This window comes from Falco cherrug, chromosome 18, assembly GCF_023634085.1.
Source record: "Falco cherrug isolate bFalChe1 chromosome 18, bFalChe1.pri, whole genome shotgun sequence".
NCBI lineage: Eukaryota > Metazoa > Chordata > Aves > Falconiformes > Falconidae > Falco > Falco cherrug.
This window is the reverse complement of record NC_073714.1, coordinates 2533745-2554501: the sequence shown is the minus strand read 5'-3', so window position 1 is coordinate 2554501 and position 20757 is coordinate 2533745. Positions and strand designations below refer to the sequence as shown.

Sequence of the window (20757 nt, the reverse complement as noted above, 5' to 3'; positions counted from 1 at the left end):
CAGCCATACCTCCTTCAGGTCTAGAAAAGCTATTAAAATAACTCATATTTATTCAGTCTTTTAATAGAATCTGTGGATTCCCCTTCTGTTTTTAATTTTTCACTTTTGTAACAGCACCTTAGCGTGTCTTAACTGTTTTGGGGTTTTTTTTTAATGTTTGTAGAGAAATGCCTTGCAGATAACTCTTGGGTCTACTCAGAGATGGGTTGGATGGTCAGCTAGAGAAGATGTATTGACACGTATTGTACATGGCATTTCATGGCTGTTATGTACCTTGACAACAAATACCAGTGGTCTCTGGTTTAATGTTTATGTAAACTGGGAATCTTTATGATGACTTGGCTCTTCCACTGTCTGTGATGTCACGCGATTTCATCCTTCTGTTTCTCTTTCTTAAAAAAGTGGAATTAATTCTTATTACGTGTTACCCTAATCCATTACAGGGCATAACTGTGAAGAGGTTGGGGGGGGGGGGGCGGGGGCGGGGGAAGTGGCAATCATTAGCTGACTTTCACTTGGACTGCTAATCTCCGCTGGTCCTGTCTCTCCTCCTGCTCCTTGAGTCGAAGGAAGTATTTCCCTAGCAGATTAATGAGGTCATTAGCCCAAGACATCAAGTGCCTTCATTTAGCTTTACAGGTTTACAAACTTCTACCCCTGTTATTTCATTCTCTTAGGGAAGCCGAAAGGGCTCTCCTAATTAGGACAACAATTGAATAGATGAATATTTACAATAAAACCAAATCACACGGTATAGATTCAAGAACAGATACAGAGGAAATAATACGATGCAAATTATTTTAGAAAAATTATTTCAGGTTTAAGCTTAAATACTTACGGTGATGAGAACCAGGAGGTAAATGAAATGCATTCAACTAGAATGGTCCGGTATTTTTTATGAGCACTTCTTGATTCCTTGGATTAAATATTGAAGCCTACTACACAAGGAAAAGTGTGATTAATTTTCTCCTCCTTTTTTCTCCTGTCCTCTTCTTTCTCATCTCCTTTTTCTTTCCTCCCAGTAGAACAAAAATAGTATTTTCCTTATGATCCTCACCCTTGCAACTCTGAACGTGCTCTTTGCCAGTTTCTTTTTTGTACTTTTAAGGTTATTTTACTATGTCCTAGCATTTCATTTGGTGTGCCTCCGTTAATAAGCTCCAGGGTCTTCAGAAGGGGACTAGTTTCTTTTCAGAATTTGTGAATGTCTACCTTTTGGGAATCCCTTCCTAGCCGAATGTTTTCTCTTTAATGTTTATAATAAAGATAATATAATCACTGAAATACGATTTTGCAGATTTCCATCTCATCCTACTTCATGTTCTTCTCTGCTCCATCCCTCCCCAGGTGGAATGGCTAAAGAATGAGGAGCCCATAGATTCCAACCTGGATGAGAACATTGACACCAGAGCAGACCACAACCTCATCATTCGACAGGCACGTCTGTCTGACTCTGGGAACTACACCTGCATGGCTGCCAACATTGTTGCCAAGAGAAGGAGCATGTCTGCAACAGTTGTGGTGTATGGTCAGTGATAATTATGGAAAAAATCCATGTGTGTGTTTTTATTGCTGGAGTACTTTATATTTTTAACATACACCTGGTACAAAATCAAATGGCTAACCTCCTTCCTGCTGCAATGAATTTCAGTTCTGCTGTTCAGGGCTGAGGTCACGCCTGCTTTTAGAGTGGTTAGAATTACGACTTTGTTTGGGGTGGATTCCCAGAAGTTACGCCATCAGTAACAATCCTTGCTTCAGCTATTAAGAAGATCCAATGACACGCTGACCCGCCTAAATAAGCCGCGCGTGTAGCAGGAAGCCCTGAAGCACGTCCCCAGGGGTTACCTGAAGGAGGTACCTGAGGGGCTGCCTTTCTCCTTCTGCCGTGACTACTGGGTGTTACGTGGCAAAGGACAAAGGAGCGGAACCGCTGCTTTATTACCAGCCGCTGCTGCTCGCCACGGTTATTACCGCGTGTGACGTTCTATTGGTGGAGGCAGAGCATTACTAAATCACCCTTTAAAAAATGAATAGGTGTTGTTTATGATCTTTTATATAAAGTTTTATTATAATAAAGTTTATATAAAGCTTTATTTCTATAAAACTTATTTTATGAGAATTGAGATGCCTGCTTTTACATCCCTCCCAGACTCTATCAGTCATTGCACTTCTCAGCATATTACTCTTCCAAAACAAACATTCATGTTCTTTGACACCGTGGCCTTTAGGCAGGTGTGTACTGATAGGCAGCAATGCTTCTACTTCAGCTTGGAATTTACCTGTAGAATGTAAAAACTAAATTCTGCCTTTGAATGAAATGATCTGGTCAGACTCGCTGATGTCTTTCAGCACACCCACCGCAACCTCAAGCATGTTTGTGTTTTGCAGTTAACGGAGGCTGGTCATCGTGGACCGAGTGGTCAAACTGCAACGCGCGGTGCGGTCGGGGCTGGCAGAAGCGATCGCGGACCTGCACCAACCCTGCTCCACTCAACGGAGGCGCATTTTGTGAAGGAATGTCAGTGCAGAAAATTACCTGCACTTCTCTTTGCCCTGGTGAGATATGCACAGTCTAAGGAATAACTCTGGATGTCACGCTTAAGGGAGAGCTCTTTCAGTCTGACATGCCAGGTAGACAATTGTGCTTTGAAGAGCCCACTGAGGTCAAAAAGGAAATTGGAAATACTTCGCATCCTTGTTGAGTCTACAGCTCAGAGCCTTGTGCAGGGCCTGAGCAGCAGGGACAAGCACCTGTGGCCTCATCTGCCAGTGCTTTGCCGGTGCTTTAACTTATACTGAAGCTAATTAAATACTCATAACAAAACAGCAACTGATGTAATGTGAAAAATCATCTAAGTGGGTGGGGGTATGGGGAGAGGGGAGGTGATGTTAGTAACGCTAGAAAGAGAAACATAGAAGCCTAAGCTGAGAACTTGACTTAAAAAGTGCTCTTTAGCTTGCAAGTAGATTAACCTTTGGAAAGCGAGCTTATGGTATTTGTGGAGGCTGGTGTTACATCCCTGGACGCTGTACATTTCCTTTGTTCACCTGAAACCTCCCTTACCTGATTTGGAATTGGTGTTTCGCATATACAGCTGAAAACAGGAGGACTGTATGTATGTATGTTTTAAGAGACTTACATTTGCCTGTGGTCACTGCGTAACTTGTCTGGATTCTGGCAAATCTCTCTTCTAGCTTTTATTAGTTTTTAGATGCAACGTGTCCTGAACTGGGATTTAAAGAACTTAGTATTACATTTATATGTCTCTGTGTTCATCTCACTGTCCTTCAATCAGATTTATGCATGAAAAAGAAAGGGAACTGTGGGAACCCTTCTCATTTGGGACGGGGTCAGAGACAGCTGTAAATACCAGTCAGCAAAGCAACATACCGATCCGCTGTGTTGCTCAGGGCATTAGCCAGAAGCCTACAAGGCCAGCTATGCTCCTGCTTTTTTAAATGTCAGCATCATTTCTCTGGTAGGAAAATGTGTGGGCTCTCTACATCAGCCTGTTTTAAGGTAGAATTTGTGTTGAAACATTAGGAGCTAATGACTGGGTGGCAAAGGAAGTGTTTCCTCCTGCAGTTTTAATTGACTGTATTTGCAGAATGTTCTATCCTGGTGCTATTTTAAAAGCTTCCATATTGCACGCCTGAGGTGGTATGTTCTAATGCTAGATTTTAACTTCACATCTGATAAAACTGTAGTTATTTCTCCTGGGAATTATACTTCGTTTTACTTGCTGGGACCTGAGGAGGAACATGAAACAAGCGTTGTTGGTAGGACCTCTTCACTACACCAGCTGACGTGAGTGATGATGCTTGTGTTTCCTTCCTCCCCATTTAGTGGATGGAAACTGGGAGGTGTGGAGCGAGTGGTCTGTGTGCAGCCCAGAATGCGAGCATCTGAGAGTTCGGGAATGTATCGCACCGCCTCCAAGAAATGGAGGAAAGTACTGCGAGGGCTTGAGTCAAGAGTCAGAGAATTGCACTGAAGGGCTTTGCATTCAAGGTGAGTAACAGGTAGCACTGAACTGGATTTAGGAGGTACAGCCTAAAACGTGTACTGTAACCCAGGTAACGTGGCATATCGGCCACACAGCCATGTGAGAAGAGCTCTTCTGGCTGAAATGTTACTGTGGAAAAAATAGATCTTTTTCAGAGGGTTGCATATGTGAAGTTTGAAATTCACAGTGGTTTCTGAGTCACTGGATTTGTGTAGCACATACTTTACCTATTAATTATCAGATGATTCTAAAAATCCAAATAAAGGTTTTTTGCAATGTGTAATTACGGCCATCTGCTGCAACATATTTCACAGAATGTACTACTTAGCCTTCTACCTTTTCTTCCAAGTAAACTGGCAAAGCACCAACACAGATATTCTTGGTGCAAGAGGTTTTTAAGATGGAAGTTTGCTGCGTTTCTTGTCTTGAACACAGAAGTTAAATAAAGGCAAATCTACTTCGTGGTGAGTTCCCTGTGAAAGGATTTGCCCATCATAAATGTCTGGAAAGCATCTGGCATTTGGTAGTTGCTACTATAAGCGAAAAACCAGGAGCCAAGAAAATCAGCCCTGCAGCTGCACAGTCGCAGACTACCCGGGACGGCTGCAGAATCTCAAAAGGAACAAGAAATTTGCAAGTTTGTTCCTGCACTGAATGCTGCTCCCTGTTCATAGAGTGATACCGTCCACCTCATCGGTTTTTAGTGATGAAATGGCAGCCACGGGAGCAATCAGGAATGCTGGGGCTGAGAGATGTAAACTGACATGTCTACTTTAATTTTCTGTTTAAGTGGTCCTCTTTGTTTGTTTCCACAGTACGGCATTACCCTTCCTTCTTGATCTTTTGCATAGATGTGTTCATGTTATGCCCAGCAGTCATTTTCTTCTTCCACCATGGTGCACGCAACAGAGGAGTATGGCTATAAACCCCAAGCCTTGTGCTCCTAACCACCACACAGGCGTTCACAGGAGTGTGCGTGCCTCTGGCCTTCCCCCACGTGCACCCTCCTCACACTGGCTGGCAGCTTCAGTGAGAAAGGAGCAGCCACTGTGCCCAGCCAGTTCCTCAGTGGAGTACATCTGGTGAGATGAGGAAAATAATTTTCTAAACAAAATGAACTCCCTTCTTTGCCCTGAGATTTAAAGGCATTCTTAATGGCAGACAGTATCCTGTATATTTATTCAGGCTTCAGAAACATGTGTACCTCAGCTGAGACATGAAGTAAGATTTTGTTTGGGTTTGGAGGGAGGGGATACCCCGCAGCCTTGCTATATGGCTCTAACTACTTAAAGTTTCCAGGGTTAACGGAACCAGCTCTCCAGCTCCAAGGTGTCGGGCAGAGAAGCCTCAGTGTTCAAAAGGACAAGAAAAACTAGTGAGAATTTGTAAGCGCTGCGATTCATTCCACTTTTGAGGACCAATGCGGTGATCACATGATGTTTTGTGAGGTCTTTCTCCTTCCTATACATTAAATGAATACCCTTCCCTGCAGATGGTTTGATAAATCCAGAATCCATTCATGTGTGCAGATTAGCATATCCATTGGAAGGCAGTCAGAAGGATATGCTGAAAGGGGCATGACAAGATGCAGCTGATGTCTGCACAGTCACCGTTACTTGTGACAGCCATGGGTTGACTTACCATCTAGTTGGCTCCTTCTGTGGTTCTCAGCAGTTAATGAGAGGTGGCTCTACTCAGGGCACTGCTTCCATGAAAAATAACGGTAAAGATCACCTGTCCACCCTGGAGAGTAGCAGCCTTTCCTGTCGGGTAGTTGCATCTCAGTGCTGTCACCTTCCACGCTGCACTTGCGCTTTAGAGGTAGAGAGCAAATACGGTGTGATGGTTATTTTGGTAGCCTGAAGGGAGCGCACGGCCTGGGGAAGAGCTGTGGTGGTTTAAGCACTGAGAGTCGATGATGCGCATTTTACTTGATGGCGATGGCTTCGTTCCATGGGGGAAACCACTGACACTCCTCGAGTCCTTGTAGCACAGCTGCTTTCAGGTACAGTCTGGTCTCTGAGCGCTGTTGTAAAAACAACAAGCTATTGTATCACATGGGCTAATTATTTGATAGATGCGCTATTGGAGTAGTTACAACATGGCAACTAACTGAGTTTTAATAACTACCTAAATTTTTAATCCTTATTTTCATTGTCTGTCATATGCTTTGTGCAAAATCAAGCTCTTTGGATCAGGTGCTGTCCCTCTGCTTTGAGTTTGTACAGCTACTGGAGCAAAGAATATTGTTAGTAATGAACCACTAACTTACCTAATGGCACTGCAGTAAAAAAGAAAAATGCCCCAACAAGTTGAAATCGATTGAACTAGCATGAGATTTCATCATTGTCTTTTCTGAAAAAAAAAAAAAAAAATAAAATTCTTCATCAATATTTAGAATCACTTTATAGATGCCATTTTAAGAAAATAACTATTCTGCACAACCATGTGCAAACAGAAGTGATGTGTATGTCTGAAAACAAATGTCTGGAATAGCAAAAACTTTCTCTTTCAGAAGCAAATCACTTTTCTACACATGGGACTTAAAATGCTTTTAATAGACTTTAAATGTTCTTAATACAATACGTGTGAAGAACTTGCCGCCTGTAAAACAAAGAAATGGATCATTATGGGTAAAAAGATACAAAAAGCAGTTTTTAAAATATGAGTAAATTTTGCACAGATTTAATCATCTTAGTGTCAACTGCGAAACACATAGTCTGTAAAATATAACTTCTGTGTTGAAAATGAACTATCAAAATCATTTCACAAAGGATAAGTGGCATAAGTAATAAACCCCACATTTTATGACTGAAGCGAAAAGCCATTTAACATCTAAACCTACTAGGGATCCATATGTTGACATCAAACCGATACTATTTAAAATTTTAAAAAATAAATTCTCAGTTTATGCTGAATGTGGGGGGGTGGGGCATGGAATCTGCTGCTGCTGGATTTTCCCTGCAGAAATCTCACCGGGTGAGGCATTTCTGTTCCTTTTACAAGGCGAGATGGGAGACAGGGAAGCTCTGAACTCTACAATTAATTCGATGACATATATAATGGACGGTTTCGCTCTGCTGCACACGCCAGCAATTTTTCACTTAGTGTTGCAATCAGAAACTGATCTCCAGGTATTTCGTGGAAAAATTATCTACTCCAGTGTCACTTGAAGTTGAGCATGTTGTCAGTGTTACCCTTCCCAGGTAACAGCACCGGGTGGAAGGGAACGCGCCGCGCTAAGCAGGGGATGCTCGAGGCTGGCGATAGGGACGCTGCCCCCGTTAGCCAGCCAGCTGCGAGTTCTTTGCGTTTGAGATAAGCTCGTCTCCTGCTGCTGCTGTGGCGGGCAGGGACAGGCAGTGCGTGGTTCTGGCAGGAGGATTTCCATAGGCACTCGGATCGACTGAAGTATTAAGTTCCTCTTGTTTCTTTCGTCCTGGAGTGCGATACTATAGCTCCTTTACAGGTTGTGCTGTATGTATATACTTGTGTCAAATTATTTTTAGGACTGTAATTGCTTTCTCAGCTAATAAGAATTGATGCAATTACCCTATTTTTTAAAAATCTTTTTCCCCTGTTCACCTTCCAATACGTGCCTTTTCTGCTCTGCTTCTCATCCCATGGGGAATTGTGAGGGAAATGCAGTACTGTGCTACAGAAAACTAATCTCTTGGAGGTTATTTATCAGGCAGAACTTGTTAAATTTGTTCCTTTCATGAGGCAAACATAGAAACAAAACATTTCTTCGGTTAACAAATAAGAACTTAAATGAAAGTAAAGGTGAGAATGTAATACGCCAGGATGGAAAGCTCAGGCCTGATTCTGAGCTAGCAGAAAAAGTACTAATCATTAGCTTGAATTTTCAAATTTGGAGACAGTAAATGACATGGTGATAAAACAGGGTCTACTCTCAGGTTCTTTATTCCCAAATCATAATAATGTACTAGATTCTTGCTTATTTGCTCTTCCATCGTTTATTCCCTACCAGTAATCTCGGTAGTACTCTTTTTCCATGGTGGATTTCTCTCTGTCTTGCAGAGGTGAAAGCTTTTTCTTTGCTTAATAAAAGAGAGGGGTTTGTAGAGGTTTTTGTTTTACTTTTATCTCCTTGCTTTAAAGTTATTTTGTAATAACTTCAAAACCTATTGATTTCTTTTTCCAGTGCCCCCAAAAGAAACAAACAAGTAGGCCAGAAGCAGATGAACTATAAATATGTTTTTACTAATGCATCATAAATCACAAATAATTTTGTTTTCCATTTTTCAACCAGCCGTGACACTGAATATTGCCCAGAGGCTGCTGGATCTGGCAATGCCGCCGGTTTATGTGGCGAACACGTTTCAATCCTGTTGCAGTTTTCTGTAGATAGCACTATGTCAGCAGCATGGAAGTGTCTGTTTCCATTGCAGAGCTCAAGTCTGACACTATTAATTTGGTGTTTATGTACATAATTTCCTAGCAGAAATAAAAACCACCTCAAGAAGAACCCTCCCTGCACACACCCCGCCAGAGGTAGCCAGTTCCAGATCCTTCGTACATTAAGAAATCCAAAAGATAAATCAGGGAACAGCTCAAAGGGATTTTCGTTACAACACAAAGCCCCTACAAATTGATATAGTCTATCTGCTTAAGGATTTATATTCTGCATTTTATTCTGTCTAATAGACTAGTATAATTCTGCCGAACTGCTAGCCTTTGTCGAATTTTATAGAAATAAGTTACATGTTGTGTTGTTTTCTTCAGACCACCTTTCACCGAACGGCGCTGGGAAGTTGCCAGTCAGGCTGCTCACGCCTGAGCCTGAGCCGCCAGCGCGGGGGGGTAGCAGGGAGCAGCGGGGGGGCAGCCCCGCTCGGACCCTGGGTTCATGCGCAGGGTCTCGGGCATGGCAGGCATGTTCCCCCTGGACCGTGGGGCCGACAGGCGCGGAGAGCGGCTCGTTACCTGGAGCCTGCGCGGGCCCGCTGCGGGGCTGCACCAGCCCCAGCTCCCCTTGGCTACGGGGGGGCTTTTTCAGGTACCGGGTTATAACGATAACCCCAGTGCTTATTGCGGGGGAGACAGAGAAGCATCATTTTTGAGAGATGCGCTACTGTAGAAAAACTATTTAACAATATATTTGTGTATCTATCATAGTATATTGATGCTGTACATTCTTTATATGCACACACATATGTCATTATTGGTGTACATTTAGATACATAGGTGTGAATATATAGTACATTTTTATATTTTATAAATTACTTTTTAAGTGTCCTTTCCGTATATCTAACTTACAAAGAAATAATTAATTCCAAACTGCCAAGTGATCCACTTCAAAGTATTGTCCTTATTGCTGAGATGTATAATATTCTAAATAAAAGCGTCCAACAAAGCTAACAAATACTTGAATTAACCAAGTGAGAAATTACTGCAAAGAAGCATCCTGAAAGAGATTTAGGGGGGCAAAAAAAAGATGAAGGGGAAAAATATGGACAATATAAAATATTCATATTGTCAGCAAACAAGGAGAAAATGTTTCATTTATAGAGCTAGACAGAAGCGATATGGGAAATAGATATGCTCCATGTAAATTTATTAAGTGCAACTCTCTCTCTCTCTCTTTCTCTCTTTCTCTCTCTCAGATAAAAAACCTCTTCATGAAATAAAATCCCAAAGTAAGTTCGTTTGGTTTTTTTTTCTCTTGTAAATATGATTTTTCTCATCTTCTCTGCCATTCTGTTTTATTTGTTTAGGAGATAAATAAAACCGAAGGTTATATGAAAGGCTTTCACATCTACTGAAAGCATCTTCATAGCAACTTTGTGATCGTAAGTTTTAGACTAAAAATAGCAAAGTGACCATTCTTTAGTAATTTGTGTCTGACTGGGAGCCCTTTCTACAGGCATGCTTACCTTGAAATTGATCTCTTGAGAACCTGTAATTAGAAAAAAAGAATATAATATAGGAGTTTGGCTTTCTTGGTTCAAATCTGTTTCCAGGACTGGCTCGCTCTGATCTTGTTCAGCTCACTTTGGCCTCCATTTATCAACGGGTAAAGGGTGTTTCTATTCTTTTACCCTGTAAAGAGCGTGTACTTATTGGTTTTATCCTGCTTGGGGGGGCTTCTATCCTGCACTCTGTTTCTTAGTCTTAGATTGATTTCAGTGGAATTTTAGCTTAGAGCAGCACATTTGGAGTGAACTAACTAACTGAAAGATTTTGGGTTTTGTTTAAAAAAAAGACAATCTCATCAAAACCACAATTTCTGTGAGGCCTTTCTGTTTTAAAGCAAAGACATTGCTTTTTTTTTTCATAAACAGTGCACAAAGTTTTGAGGATTTGAGGATTGTTGACTCTTTGGCTTAATTCCTTTGAAGGACTTAAAACAAGAATCCACCTGTACTGAGAAGTAATGCATGCAATTGGTTGTATCGTCTTTGAAGACAAAATCTCCTATTATGTATTATAAAATATGTAGGGTTTAAGTCGTACTCCTCCAGGATCTAGGGGCATACGGTGATCAGATTATTTGAAATTTTATGGAACTTGGGCCCTAAATCATTAGAAGAACATTTGGAGATCCTAATCTGAACTGTATTTCCTTGGAGCTCACACGCTGCAGGCTGCAGCGTCAAACCGCTCTGCAGCAGAATTTCGTACTGGCTCGAAGGGAGCCTGGCTGGTTATCAGATCCCAGCGACCTCCGCTCTCTGTAAAGGCTCATAAAGGAACTGGTCAGGTTGAAATCCGTGTAATCCACAGACAACTCCATAACTAGTTACAAAGGAACGTAACCAAATTGCAGCGAAATTGGGATGCAATTAAAATAGTAATTGTAGAGGAGCATAGTTATTGTCCCAGGTGGCTACAGCCCTTGGTGAGTGAAACGCACGTGACTTTAAATTTAGAGGCTCTCGGCTCTGAAACGGTGTAGTCATGTAGGTGCATGATAACCACCCATTAACAGATACAAACGCACAGAACGCTTGCATGAGAGTATTTGTCCTTTACATTTCCAGTTCTTAAGTATTTCTAAGGATAGACAGAATCAAATGTAGATACTCAAAAAGGTGCTGTGGCTGTCTTGCCTGCTTAAGCATTTTTAATTTTGTCTTGTCTTTGTCTTTCTGGAATCATCCCTAATTGGTCACATACAACTGGTGTGTGTCATAACTTAGCTCAGGCAATTGGTATCGTTTAGTTTATGCAGTTTCCATTTAATTAGAGAATCTTGAAAAAGTATCAGTCAAATCGCTTTATTTTCTGATTTATTAAAAAAGTAATTTCATTGGGATTGATTTAAGCATATGAGATACCTAGGAGAATTAAAGGGTTTCTTTATAACTGTGGGGCTAGAAACATATAATACAGCTTGTTGCTGCTCAGCAAAACAGGAACTTAGTTTAAGACTGCATGAATCATCACTGATGCAAAATCAAAGTCAATTATGACAATAATTGAGAAACAGCCTGTTCTACTAAATAACCTCTTACGTGATTCCCTGACTTTTGACCCTTGTTCTCAAAGACTGGCGATATGAAGAAATGGACTTCAAGTTGCTAAGGGGTACCGAAAGTGAGAGTGACAGGGACGTGGGGGAGGATGGGAGGCTGGAAAAATCTTTCAAATCTCTGAGCAAACTCTGATGGCAGGTGGGGGGAAATGTATGCCCTGCATAGCTCCTGGAAAGCACTTATTGTAAATGAGATAATTTAATCAATTATGTTTCCTAATGTACTAAACCAAATGTTTCATTTTCTGCTCCTGCACATCTTAAATTATCTTCAGGTGCTTTATGAAACTTAATCATAGTTAATAGAAACTTCATTACCATCAAATGTGCTTTCAATAAATGTTGTGTAACAGTGTCAGGAGGTGGAGTGAAATATAGGCTACAGTTACCACAAACACGTATCCTGTAACTGAAATGTATAAAAATCGTAGTGCTTTATGAGAGTCCCTACCTCCTCTGGGCTGGGAGGATACAGTTCATTAAATAGTAATTGGTTGACTATAAATGTTTTCTTTTTTAGTTTGTTTGTTTTTCACTTTGTTCCCTTCTGGGAAAAAATAAAAGCAGAAAATTACCCCGTTCCCCAAATCTGCCATGCTTTTCTTACTTTCTTTTAGTCTTCCATAAAAGGAATTATCCATAAGAAAAGACAGAAAGGTGACGAGATTAAAATTACTTCGAAAAACCCAGTATTTGCTTCTAAAGAAATACTAACATCCTAAAAAAAAATGCAAGTCCACTTTCTTAAGCAGTTGTATTCCATAGGCACAATTCAAAGGAACACCATGTCACTCTTGTTTTACTCTTTTAAGATAAAGCTGTTTAAAAATCTCCTGAATTCTGAAAAGGATATCCTTTTCCTCTCAAATAGTTACTTTGGGTTTGTGGGCGATTTTTTTCCCTGTGCAATGGAATAGTTATGGGAGCACTTGAATGACTCTTCCAGTTCTTCTAGGAAACAGAACAATGACCGTTTTATTAAAGATAATTTGGAAAGAATTACTGTAAGAGGTTTTAATAATACGATTTATAGAAAAGTGTCAAATTCAAGTTCTAGGGATACTTAAGTGTAGTCACTGAAAACAAAATTATCTCCAGAAAAATTTTGCTTGAGTTGGACTGCTCTCAATTTTTAAAATTCTGTATTCTTGCTCTCATCTTGTACCCCTGTGTGCAAGTGTTGTACATTTGTAAAAGTATGAAACTTAAATTACCTGACACCTGAAGCAATTGAAAAGAAGAACTTAAACTATTTAAGCAGATTTAGAGTAATACATTGCAGTTACAGGTGAGAACCTGAGGTGTGTTTTATGTTCTGGTTTTGATAGGGAAAGATCAACTCCTGTATTTCCTACCTGTTGCCACTATGCAGTAATTTTTTACTGAAAGGTTATTTCTGCATGTTTCAGACTTCATAATTTATTTTCTGAGGAAGGTAGAAGAGGTAATTCAAATTTGCAGCACTTTTCTGTTTTAAAGTAGTGATCAAAATGGAAGACCTAAAGATGGTTTACGGTGAAGTAACTATCAGCTCACTACGGCCCTCTGGAAAGGAGAAGAACCCACTTGCTCTTAGGTTTCCTCTACCACCAGAGATACAGAACATTCCTCCTCTTGGCTTACTCATTGTACTAGTTACCCACAAAAATTAAGTTAACAGCAGAGTTTGATAATTGATTCCCTGTAACAACGATATAGCTTGGGAACAGAAAGAGAAATGCCATTAATGTCTGTACTTTTCCTTCTGCACCTGATCCGAGAGTAGGCTGGAGGGAGCCCCGTGTGCCAGAGGCCCTTGGGCAGCGGGGCGGGTTGTCCCAGGCTGGTGGTGGCACGGCCCGTCCGCCTGCCTGGCCTGTCTTTGCGTTTGCTTCTTCCATCTGGCGTGGGAGAACATGGGCATCTCCCACGGTTGGTCTAGTGCATTTACGTTGTCAGCTACTGGCGTACTTTGTAGAATTCCTAAATCTGAACCTCAAATGCTTGCAATTCTCTTTACAACATTTTTCAAGGGGGCATCTCATGGAAAAATCAGGGGGGGAACCTTCAGAAAGTCTTTTTCTCTAGTAATTTCTTTAGTAGAACTGTGCAGCAATCGTAATGTTCTAAGAAGTTGGATAAGAGCTACTTACAAGTGTATTCTGTTGTGATTACTTGTTGTGACATGCCACAGAAGATGGATTTCTTCTGAAAGCTGGTATTTGCATGGAAACTTTGTGATTTATTTTTTTCTCTCCTTCTCAGCACATCCTAAACATGTTAAAAATGGAAAACTTTTGCAGTATGAGGTTATTTGAAAATTCAACAGAATTTTGTAGAAGTATTTTCTGGGCTAAACAGTGGTTCTAGCATAGATTTCAGAATGCCTATTTGGGGTTGAATGTGGTGTTGGAGTGTTGTTGTATTTGGGGTTGACAGGGAGCGCTTAGAGAATGGGGATGGAAAGGGTGTTTTCTATTAGGGATGTTTGAGCCAAACTGTTTATTTTAATTTTGATTCAACTGCCCAACTACAAAAAAAAAAACAAAATACACAACAAAAACCAGTGACATTGCCTTATTCTCAGCAAATCTCCCATGTGCTCCAGCCCACTTAAAGCAGTGTTTACACGCTGGGTTTCCTCGTCGCCGCAATTCATACGGCATCTCGCTCCTGTCAGAGCAGTTGGTACTCGGCCACCGCCGCTGGCAGCCCGCACGCCCTCCTGGGCAGTTCAGCTGCTGGGATTGTTACTTGCCAGACATCTCATTTACGTAAGAAACTGGTGAGCCAGGAAAATTAGCTTTTCTGATGCTGCCCATAGGTACTCATTTCTTTCATCTCAATGGTCTGAAGTTTCACGTTCATTTTAAAAATTCAGCTAAAATTAAGTTATCTGAAATTCTGCAGAAAAACATACGCACAACAGAAGCCTCCTCTCAAATACTAATTAAGTAATTTCAGTAATTGGCTATTTATTAAATGCCGAATTTAACTTCTTACCCTATTTCTGTACATTGCAGTTTATTTACTGATATTGAGTAGTCTGGATTTCCTAGTTATTTTTTGTCACTGTCATTCATTATAAATAAATGCACTCTCTGTACCAAGTGCTTCTCACTTGACAGCAGAAGCACCGCATAGTAGGATAACAGATGATGTATAGGGTGAGTACATGATTATCTCTTCCTCTAAACTGGAGGTTGGCATTAAGGGAACTATCTAAGGACCCACTAAGTGTACTTGCCAAGTAATTTAATTTCATGGTACGTGGTCCCAAGTCCCTGAAGATCTAGAATAGCGGGACTGGATAATTCAATTACATAATATTGCAGGTTTCATTTGGATTCATTCTTTCAAAGCAATGAATTCTTTTTCTCTGCTGTAAAAGTCTGAAGTCTTGGAAAACTGGGTTGTAAGCTTAACGCATGCATGGGTGCAGTCACGGGGAAGGTTTGGTTTCCAACCTGTTTTTAAAGACTGAAGATGCTTGAGGAGTCTGAGAAAGTACATGGGATCTAATTGGCCCCTCTCTGAGCTGAGAGGATGGACTGTTTCTTCTTATACTAAAGCTCACACAGAAAATAAAGAGGGGGGCATGGAAACCTTCGCTACGATTTTGTCAGGGGATTCATGGTCTCCTGGATTTAGCTCCAGAATTTAGACTTAAACCTTGCATGTCCCTGGAAGCTGGCAATAGCTGAGACTTGTGCCGATAGCCAAAGCAGCCCTCCCTAGCGGCAGCTGTCCCATGTCCTCCCTTTAAGGGACCGTGACGATCTCCACCAGGCTGGAATGGGAAACGATGGCGCACCTCTGCAAGGAGCCTGAGCTAGCAGGGTGTGCTGCTGAGACAGAAGGCGGTTCAGTGGCAAGTGCTCTGCTCCTGACTGCTACCAGTCCAACTCCCCCATTAAAAAAAAAACAAAAAACCCACAAAACAAAAAAACAAAACAAAACAAAAAAACCCACAACTGTAAAGACCGTGATGCAATCCCTGAAACAACGTATGCTCGCCTGTACGGAGTGATGCAGCAGGAAATTTGCTCATGCTTTCAGTGCTTGCTTTTCAGTGTTCCTTTGTGCTCCACTATCCTGCTGTGATCTGCTCCACATTTCTGTTCCAAGCTTTACTTCCCTGGCCACATCTGGGGCCTCATACAATCACCTCTGCTCACGGCCAGCCAGAACGGCCTCGTGAGTGTTGCTGACTTGGTACCCGCTCTCTCTCCTTTCAGATATTGAGACCGCCAGTGACATTGCCCTGTACTCCGGCCTGGGAGCAGCAGTCATTGCTGTGGCTGTGCTGGTGGTTGGCGTCACCCTTTACAGACGGAGTCAGAGTGAGTACGGCGTCGATGTGATTGATTCATCTGCACTGACAGGAGGCTTCCAGACATTTAATTTTAAAACAGTCAGACAAGGTTAGTGTTGTGATTTCATTTTCTTCTCTCCAGAGCTCCTACTGCCCAGAGATACTGAGCCCCTGCTCTGCCTGGCGGTGGGAAGGCATCGCAGCTTATTGCTGAGCAGATGCGTTGGCAGCCAGGGAAGGGGCAGCCGCAGCGCACGGAGCACGATCTGGTGGTTAGAGCTGTCTCGTACTGTCTCTGCTACTGATCTCTCACGGCAACTTGGACAAACACATAATCTTTCCTGACCACACTCTAAGTGCTTTAGAAATACTGTCACTAGCTTCTTCCACGCTGACGTTTGTGACTTAGAAAAAGCTCAACCAAATCCAAAGAAACCCAGAGCGCATGCCTGTAGTTCCTTCCTATTCAGTTACAGATCTCGTATTTTCTTTGCTGCAGTAAAAGCGATTAGTTTTTAACTGTTAATTTGACAAACACAACTTTTAAGTATTTTTATAAGCTGCTGTTAGCGTGCAAACACCTGCATTCTGAGGTCTGTGGGAAATAAATGTGTGTAAATGTGTATTGATTTAAAAAAAAAAACAAACAAACCCAAACTTCAAAAAGTCACAATACAATAAAATATGGAAGAAATAATTACTTTTAATAAAAGCAGCACTCAGATGTTTTCTGGAATATTATTTCCTTTGGTCAGAAAGGTGGGGAGGGATACAAATGTTGATTACCTTTAAATGATACGTCTCTTTAATCCTGTACTGACATTCTAACATAGAGACCTGCCTTACTGTGAGTGGATGGGTGTGTTGGTGGAGTGTGGAAGTATCCCCGTGTCTCTTCTCTCTTCAGAGAAGTAAAATATGTTGCAGAGTTTGTTTTGTGCAAGTTTTTTTTTGTTGTTGTTTTGACAGTGACTTTATTTTCTGGGAGACGTTCCTTGCCAGGCATAAATTGCAAGAAATTGGAAAAAGGGCTTGGTAGACAAGGATGTTCGAAGGATGTTTACTCATTCATTTAAAAATCTAAGCCTTCTATCAGAGTCATGTAATTCTCAATGACTGCCTCAAATAGCAACTTTTTCCTTTGCTGTTCAGTTTGCCTTGAAAGTCTTCTTTTGAGTCTGGAGAATTGTTTGTGTGACTTAATGGTTCAAAAACGTTAGTTCTGGATCCTCTGAAAATGCCTGAGCAGGCTAACTTCTCTCATGCCAGGATGCTGTTAGCTCAGTTTCACTCACTTTGGGTTCTCTGTCTGTGGGTTTTCTAAGTAAAAGCATTTGTAAACAAAACAATTCAGCTGAAAAAAGGCCATTTCTCTGTTCAGTTTGCTGAGAAAAGAGAGCACAATCCTGACATATGAACAACGGATTAGTGTGACCCAAATTTTGTTCTTCAGAGAAGTATATTTATAATGTTAGCAACCCAGCCTGCAGTCCCTTATAGTGATCAGATTTTCAAGGATACAGCACAGATAATTTCCAGAAAATTAGTTACTTCAGAAAGCTTTTATTTACTAAGAACCAAACAAACAAAACTAACACCACCAAAAAAAAAAAAACCAACCACAAAAACAAACAAAAAAAAGGTCAAACCAGCTAAAGGATTCAGGCCCTAAATCTGATATCCATTCCTTTGGTTTTTTTAGAGTGTTTTCTGAGCTAAAATGCTCCAAAATGGATAATTTTTCCTACATTATTCTTGTCCCACTTTCTTTTCAAGCCGGTTTCCCTCAGGCACAAAGCTATCGTTTTGTGTAAGCTCAAGGAAAGTCTGCAGGAAGACATGTATTCACCCAATGGGTTTTAATGTTAAAAAAAAAAAAAAAAAAAAAAAAAGGCATACACACAAACCTGAGTCCAAAACAAAAAGCAAGTTCCTTCCTGGATTCATGCACTCTGGAGTTGCCTGAAGTGTGAAAACATAGTGATCAAGTACCCGTTAGTTCTACAGCATCATTTCATCCGGTTTTTCAACATTGCCTTCTGTGATTTTGAGCCCTGAGCTATCAGGAAGAGCAAGTCATAAAGAAGACGGTGCAGAGGTCAGAAAGAGATTTCTGATTTAACATCTCGGTGCCGTAACTGACGCCCTGATCTGCTTCGTTCTGCCAGGTAACTCCCTGCTTTTGAACTCCTCCATGCAGCCTGACCTGACCGTGAGCAGAACGTACAGCGGGCCCATCTGCCTGCAGGATCCCATGGACAAGGAGCTGATGACAGAGTCTTCACTGTTCAACCCACTGTCAGACATCAAAGTCAAAGTTCAGAGTTCATTCATGGTGTCCCTAGGGGTGACAGAGAGGGCTGAGTATCATGGAAAGGCGCATTCTGGAACTTTTCCTCATGGGAATAATAGAGCTTTTGGTACAATACAGGCTAGAAACAAGGCGACGTATATTCAGAACCTGTCTTCTATTTCAACAACAAGTGAGCTGAAGACAACTGCCATTTTTGGACACCTGGGTGGCCGTTTAGTGGTTCCAAACACAGGTGGGTAGATCCTTTTTCATTAAAAGCATATAAAATAATTCTAGATTAAACTTATCTTTTCTGATGTAGTGTTCTATAAGTTTAAAAAAAAAAGGGGGGGGGGGGGGGGGGAGAAAAAATAGGTCTCCCTTAATACAGATTTTGGGAAGTAGAGCATGTTGCCCACACAGGAGATGACTGATCAGAAGAAAGCTTGGGATGAGTCGTGAAGAGGCATTATGCCTATTTGAACTGTTATAAATTGCTGCCTCTCTTGATGTCTTCAGCATGAAAGTCATATTAATCAAAGCTTTTGCTTACTTGGATCCTGATCCAAAAGAAGGGCTCCCCAGGAAGGAGGTTGATATTGGATCAGCATCTTATATAATGGGGTCATATTCAAAGCAGAATCTACATGCATCAACATCTGACTGCGTTAACATTGTCAGACTTCATTATGTTACTGAAGTCTGCAGCATCTAACAAACAGACGTCTCTGGAGAATAGCTTCCGCTCTCCGTGAAAACTCTGGTGTGGCTCTCATTAGCATTTACTCCTGGCTTTCTGGGTTTCTCTTTCTTTTAGCTTAATAGCTTGACAGATTTCCATAGTGGGGCACTTCAAAGTCAACTGGCATTTCAAGATTGGGCTATGCACTGAAACATCACAGCAGAGAAGCTCAATTTGCATTCTGTAAGAAGTAGAGTTTGTTTTGTGACTTCAGAGTTTCGGGAGAGATATTTTAGACTTAAGAAATTGTTTGTTAAATTAGCCAAAAACATACGGCATGAAATTAGAATCAAATAAAAGATGTTAAAATCATAGTCCTGCAGGATATTGCACTACATTACTGTGTTCATATCATGCTAAATAAAATTCCTGATGTTGGATACTTTTGCTGGGAGCCTTAACTAAGCAGCTGATGTTACCTTTTGTTTCCGTACATTATTCCTTTTTGTGCAAGTGGTGAAGTAGACAAAGAAGTCTGCCTGTACCCAAGGACGAAGAGAAGCCTTCAGTAACATCTCGACTATGAATCCAGTGTCATTTAGGGACACAAAAGAATGGGAAGTAACCGCTTAAGAGCTCTGTTGGAGCAAGAAGTTTTTAGGCTTATGAATCTATAGAACTCCAGGCTCTAAGACAGTTAAATGTTAATAACTATTTGGACCATATTATTAACCTTTTTTCCTTTCATCTGATAACATTGTAGTCAGAACCACTATTTCAGAGGAGCGTTCTTCTGCTCTAGTAGACGGCCTTTCTGGGTCTTGTAAATCAGAGGCCAGTTGCGCATTGTTCTTGACACCTAGTGCCTTTCCCAAAGGTAAGTTCTGCCTTTGCTCTTTTGTAGGAGTCAGTTTGCTGATACCACATGGAGCAATTCCTGAAGAGAGTTCGTGGGAAATCTACCTTGCCATCACTCAAAAGGAGTCCAGGTGAGGACATAAAACCACACACACATGTGTGCGCGATCTGTGGAACTGCCTCATTTAATGAATTTCTTGCCAACACTGTCTAAAGCATGGAATGTGCAAGAGTCACTCCATATTCCCTGTTACTGGTTGTGACCACGCTGTTGAGACATGCTCAATCTGTATAAATGACAGCAAAAATGATCTTTGTGTGATGCTTTTGTGAAATCACATGGAATTATTGCATATGCTGTTAAAGGATGGGATACCTCAAGGAGACCGATGTAGAAGTGCTAAATACTGAGTCAATGATTTTATCATTTTTGATTTGCAGACTTATGTCACAAGTGTACTAACAGCACAGGTGCTTTCATTAATTACTTAGAACCTTTGGGTCTATAGACTCTCATAATATGCAGGCAGGAGGTTAAAATGCACTATCCAGGTCATCGCTTTGAATGACCCTATGGTCTGCAAGTACTGAATTGTTGTTACATCATGACAGATGTTTGGTAGCCTAGATGATGTGTGTAAGTGAATGCTCAGGACCATTTCTAAAAATATTTTGTTTTATAAATCTGTTCCCCCAGCTGGATTTGCCAGCACCAGCAGCTGTAAGCAGAAATTAAACTGTACTTTGATCCTTAGGGTATTTTCAACATTGCATCTAGTGGGGCAGGAAGGTGATGTTTGAAATACTGGTGGTCTTCCATAAATAGACAAGTTAATATTCACTGATGTTCGCAAGGTTTCAGCTCTGTCATATTTATTTCTAAGACAAGAAGGAAAAAAGAAACAAAGAGAAGAACTATGGTTTGGCAAATGGAGGTCATAGGGGTGGCTTTTTATATGTTGGTGCATTATGTATGTTGCAAATGTCTGTCGTACAAAAGAATCCTAGCTCATTTCTAGATGCTTTTAAAACTTTCAAAAATGTTCTGTTAGATGCAGGGCACTAAATTCTGTTGCCAGCTGCACAAGTGGGTATTGTCATCGGTTCCACTGTAATCACTTC

General features: G+C 41.0%; 1 protein-coding gene across 2 annotated transcripts in view; it reads left to right on the top strand.

Moving 5' to 3' along the window:
* UNC5D (unc-5 netrin receptor D) overlaps window positions 1-20757 on the top strand; it is a 168446-nt gene that overhangs the window by 114194 nt on the left and 33495 nt on the right. Inside the window, exons 5-10 of one of the 2 annotated variants that reach the window (XM_055696359.1) lie at window positions 1348-1528; window positions 2392-2559; window positions 3851-4015; window positions 15726-15830; window positions 17971-18348; window positions 19682-19766. In XM_055696359.1, the coding sequence (XP_055552334.1) occupies window positions 1348-1528; window positions 2392-2559; window positions 3851-4015; window positions 15726-15830; window positions 17971-18348; window positions 19682-19766 (1082 nt within the window). Of the gene's footprint in view, window positions 1-1347; window positions 1529-2391; window positions 2560-3850; window positions 4016-15725; window positions 15912-17970; window positions 18349-19681; window positions 19767-20757 lie in introns of both variants that reach the window. The other variant, XM_055696358.1, reaches the window with a different exon arrangement.